This window comes from Prosopis cineraria, unplaced genomic scaffold (assembly GCF_029017545.1).
Source record: "Prosopis cineraria cultivar Desert tree isolate PC_DT_omini unplaced genomic scaffold, ASM2901754v1 PC3, whole genome shotgun sequence".
Taxonomy (NCBI): domain Eukaryota; kingdom Viridiplantae; phylum Streptophyta; class Magnoliopsida; order Fabales; family Fabaceae; genus Prosopis; species Prosopis cineraria.
The window spans coordinates 27,957,437-27,962,906 of NW_026555334.1; the positions used below are offsets into that span (position 1 = coordinate 27,957,437).

Below are 5,470 nucleotides of genomic sequence, written 5' to 3' on the forward strand. Positions count from 1 at the left end.
TTTCACCTTTTAGGTTTTTCTCTTAGCATATGATGGCAACACAATCTTCCTCACCTCCTGCCATATCAATTAAAGGGTTGTTTATAAATTAATTCACGTATATACTCTAGCCGTTGGGTCATTTAAACCATTTCATAGTTGGTAAGGAAGAAGTACCTCAAACCATAGTTCGAGCTTCATTTGAAAAGCTGCCCCAGAGACCAACTCAAGTCGATCAGCTGGTGCTAACTTTGCAGCCAAATGTAATATATTGTTTCCATCCTCTGTGTCCGCAAATGACAATATAATATCCTTATTTCCACTTATAACATGAATGAGATTGAAGATGGCATGATGACGATATAAAACTGCAATGTGAATTGTACTTCTCTTTTGTTGTCCAACTCCCAAATTATGTCAGGGTAAGACTTCATAAGCTCAGCTAAAAAGTCAAAAGTTTCCAATTTTTGTAGCATCAAATAATAATCGCGATGGTTCATTTATGATTTTCCTCATATCTAATATTGAGTCTACTTGATCCAGAATTCCTCTGCACAAGAAATGGACAAGTTGAAGAGCAACGCCATGCTTCATACCTAGGTCATATAATTTGATGAATTGAATAAGCCAACTCTGAAGTTAGTCAATGTTTTGGGGGAATCTATGATTTTAGCCATAATATTGATTAAATACTTTTTGAAAAAGGAAATAATAACTTTGATAAATACCAATTTAAGACCAGTTTTTCTGGTCTTCCTAAGTAGTACAGGACGAATTACCTGAACTTATGAGTCGATAATTTTGACGTTCAGAACTGTGACTTCTCAAATTTGCTATCATTTTTTGAGCCAAGATATGCAAACCTGTCGTACCATCTACATCTTTTGCTAATGCTGGCTGTGGCCTATCCTTCAACATCTTCAATGCTAAATCTATGAAATTTCCAAAAACACAAATAATGCCAATAAATGCAAATTCAAAAAAAGGACGATGAAAAAATGATTATTTTTTATTTAATATGTATTAAATGCTTATCCATGCTGTACCTATAAGGCTATACTTCTTCACTCATAGTATAAGAGCATTTATGCTTCATAGGCAACATGTACTTACCATAAATATCAGAGTCGATGCAAGTTAGGAATAACTTATTCCAATCAGCTTCTTCAAGTATATCAGTAGTCCTAGGGTGTAGAAACCGCACCATATCATCTCTTCCTTGTAAAGCAGCAAAAAGAAGTGGAGTGAAACCGTCCCCACCTCTAATTTTTGCCAAGAATGGATTTATTTTCAACATTAACCGAACCATCTCCATGTTTCCTCCTGCAGCAGCAAAGCAGAAGGCAGTGTTTCCCATAGAGTCTTGTAAATCCAAGTCACTCTCATCCATCAAGTTCACAAGCTCCTTCACAAACCGAAGATGGCCTGCTCCTGCTGCTATATGAAGTACAGTGGGACATTCTATTGCTATAGCAGCATTCAGAAGCGTTCTATCATGAATCAACATTAGTTTAGCTTTTTCCCAGTTACCCTCCATTGCATATTTGTATAGAGGCACACATATGTTCAGGTATTTGGCTCTGGCCTCCTCTGAAACAAAAGACATTTGATTGTGAAATTCTCATCCAATATTTTTTGGACGAGATTCACGGGTAAGGTGCTGATCAAATCCCCAACAATAATACAGTATGTTGACAAATGAAATTTTCTTAAGACATATAGTCTAGTGCTGAGTGATAAAAAGAATATTTATGTATTACTTTAGTTTTACCACTTATATTTGATAAATAGCTTAATAATAAAAATTATAACCAAGAAAAAGATAAAAGGAAAGATATACATTTGAAAAAATATATAGAGAAAATAAATCTATAGAGGCAAGGAGTGGCAATAACTGACATTTAATCTTCGTTCTTTGGTGGCCAAGACTCGGTGTTAATTAAGAGGCTTTGGAGTGGATGAGCAAGGATTTGAGTTACGTAGAGCAAAATTTATCCTTTTTCATCAAGAACTCTCTACCTCTACCTTCATCTTTCTTTTCTATGATTTGGGATTTTAGTTGTGTTTTGATGGTTATTTACATTCTTATGTATTCCTAAAGTCCCAGTTAAGAGTAGCATGTAGCCTAACTCGAATTGACTTTGTCTTTTTTAGTGGTCTTTTTCATGATTATTTATTTATATTGATATTTATCTTCATGCGGATCATGTGATTGGCCATCATAATATCTAATCAATGAGTAAACACAATGGATTGAAAGGAGAGGAATGAACAGAGATCTAGAGTGGTAAATATAAATAACTAGACCAATAGAGATAGATTTAGAAATTCATGCTGACTTCAGTTGCAGCTTCATGGTTTAGTTGGGACTTAGAATTGCGCGAGAATGAATTCAATCCTAATTAAACAATGACTAATAAAATGACTTATAATTAGGATATTATATGAACAATATTCATTATAATTACAGAGAGTTAACTTAAAAAGTGAAATTTAATTAGTCATCCTAGAAGGTGAAAATCAATCTCCTAATAATGCTCTATTGATTGGATTGATCTTTATATATTTCTTTTATTTTGTTTACTTGTTATAAATTTTTATCTTCAGCTAACTATTATATATATATATATATATAGGGCAGGGAACTTAATTGGACTAAACATATTCTCTCCCTATGGGTTCGACGAGAACACTCTAGGTTTCCTTTATTACTATGATCAAACATGTCCACTTGCAGGATTGAGCCGATCCAACAGGTTTGACCTTCAATTTCCTTTAGGTCATTCCTATCTAACCCTCATGGCATCTCTGAAATTGTTAGAAGAGTGATTTTTACTTGATAAAGTTGTTTAGTTATAAAGAAAACCCCAGTTAGATCACAGATGACTTAATAATAAGGCTCTAGTATTGACAGTACAAGACTTAATTAAGCCTATGATCTTATGTGATATGGGCAAACGATTACAAATTGTCTTTTAACGCTTAGCCAACTTTAACAACTCATTTATTGGACTTTCCAAATTAATTCACTTAAGTCACATAATTGTGTGGGGTAACATATCCATTTATTTATATATACTTTATCTGGTTAATGGATTACATCATCTTCTTGATCATAATCGCCGTATAATTTCATCTAATATCAAAATGGCCTACGATTTTAATTAAATTTTTGCTAAAATTATAGAATAATAACTAGCAGTGTTGAATCAAAATTTAAGTGAAATTATAAGGATCCACAAAATAATTGAACTTATTAGTTTTTTATTTCACATTTTAAAGAGAATGGATAGAGTGGTTAATTACTTGTATCCTCCAACAGATGAGGTGAAGATCTCCTAAACACAGTGGAATCGAACCTCAGTAATTGGGTGTGGTGATAAGGTCCCTGAGGAGGATTAATTAGATCTCCATTTGAGTACTCCTCCATTATCTGCAAAAATCATACATATCAACAGTTCCATAGTTAAAATATATATAATTTCATTTTATCAAAATATATATATATAATTTCATTTACATAAGCAAATTACTTTTTTTTAAAAAAATATAACTTTAAGTTCCTACACTTTGCTTGAATTTTGCTATAAATCACTGCAATTTTTTTTTTTATTATTCTAGATCTCTACACTTTTATTTTGGTATTCTAGATTCCTCCATGAACAATGTCATAAGGACTTATAGAACATCAAAAAATAAAAGTATAAGGACTTAGAATATAAAAAAAAAATGCAATGACCTACAACAAAATTCAAGCAAAATGCAGGAATTCAAAATTATGATTTTTTTTATTAACTATGGTGGGACATGGGTCTAGTACATTTGCATAAAGTACAAGATAAAGTATACTATTTATGACTTATGATCACTTGTAACTCATGTTAAGAGTGCAAGCTCAAAAAGATGGTCCATCTTAAAAGACTATTATGTTGAGTGGGAGAACTCCTCACACTTATAAGTTTCACTCAACTTATGAAGCTCCCTGATGTAAGATTTATTACAATGTTACCTCATCAAAAGTCAACATCCTTGGTGGCTCTAGTCACTTCATTCAGCCTCCTGCCAATCATGACCTTCCATGGGTAGTCCTTTTTAAGACACCAGACTTTCAATGAAAATACCAATGTTATGAACAAAAGCTCAAAGGAGGAACCTATCCCAAAAAACTAACATGTATGGTGGAAAAGCTTTTTACACTTATAAAATCTCATTCAATTTGTAAGATTTCCTAACATCGGACTCATTACATTTGATAATACAATGATGACAGTATTTATATATGCAAAACCCAAAATAAGCTGTACAATATATAATTAAATTAGAAAAGGTAAAGAAACAAAGAACTTCACACTACGTACTGTCAAAAACAAGCAATATCGTGCTCGCGCGCACAATAATACGTACAAACTTCACACAAAAAAGTGAGGTTTATAAGTTTAAAAATTTTTTTATCCAATATACTAATCTTTTGGGATGAATTTTTTTTTTTATATTTGTGCCCGAAGCATTGGTGTTTAATTTCAATGAGAAGTCAATGTCATAAAAAAAAAAAACTACTCATATTGAGGGTTTTGAATTAGAGTGTACTGGATGCTTCACAAGTTAAATAGTATTTATAAATTAATCGGATATTCTCATCTAACAAGCTATAATTTTTTGTGATGTACTTTCAATTGTTTTGATTCTAATGAGGAACATCGGCGCTGAGGGTAACCCTCAAAGCCATTGGAGACCTTGATTCACAAACAAAGGACTCTTTCTTCTAATAAACTACTCCTTCTACTTTTATTTATAAATCTTTCTAACATTTTTACCAAAATTAAGAAAAATTTTAAATTTCCTTACCCATATTAAATATACCAATTTTAAAATAAAATATTTTAACATTTAATAAAATTCCTTACATTTAAGAGGGGCAAAATAGTAAAAATAAATATAATTATTGAAATATTTTATAAATAGGATTGAAAAAAATATTCTCCCTTTATTTTATAAATATGACAAGAGAAGTACATATTTGCATGTTCTCCCTTTTTTAAACCAGAGAAAAAAAAATATGACGCTAACATGTTATTGGATGTGCTGCTGTTCATTCTTTAAATTTGCGCTTACTGCATTTTTCCTTTTTTTTTTTTTTTGTTCCTTTTTCTTTTTCGAAAGTGTTCGTTACATGTTGAAATTAAGCATATTCTCGGAAGCAGCTCCATATGGCCCCACCATAACAACGACTTTGCGGAACAAACAGTTTTGTGGTGGAGCATTATTCTATCTTCATGGAGGAAAGTAACCCTTCCTCCAAAGTTTTTAACAATAGTTAAAACATTAGACCAAATCGGATGATAGAACTGTCGATCAATCAGACTAATAACTCAATCAAATCAAAAAAATTATTTAAAAAGTTGAGCTGATTTGACTGCTTTGGACAGGAAATTGGACCCGCAATCAGGATTAAGTTAAAAATTGGATTCAGTTTTTAAAAATTAAACTGTTC

At 31.8% G+C, this 5,470-nt stretch overlaps 1 protein-coding gene across 2 annotated transcripts; it reads right to left on the reverse strand.

Moving 5' to 3' along the window:
• On the reverse strand, nucleotides 1–3,515 carry LOC129304957 (uncharacterized). 2 transcript variants are annotated; one of them, XM_054944814.1, is made up of 5 exons: nucleotides 3,286–3,515; nucleotides 1,093–1,569; nucleotides 759–911; nucleotides 157–529; nucleotides 1–57 (listed from the first exon to the last, which is right to left on the reverse strand). In XM_054944814.1, the coding sequence occupies exons 1-4, from the start codon at nucleotides 3,407–3,409 to the stop codon at nucleotides 510–512; spliced, it is 774 nt and encodes a 257-aa protein (XP_054800789.1). In that variant the 5' UTR covers nucleotides 3,410–3,515; the 3' UTR covers nucleotides 1–57; nucleotides 157–509. The 2 variants fall into 2 exon arrangements, with proteins under 2 accessions (XP_054800789.1, XP_054800788.1); XM_054944813.1 differs by having other exon boundaries at nucleotides 157–575; nucleotides 3,286–3,502.
• Between the last annotated feature and the right edge of the window lie 1,955 nt (nucleotides 3,516–5,470).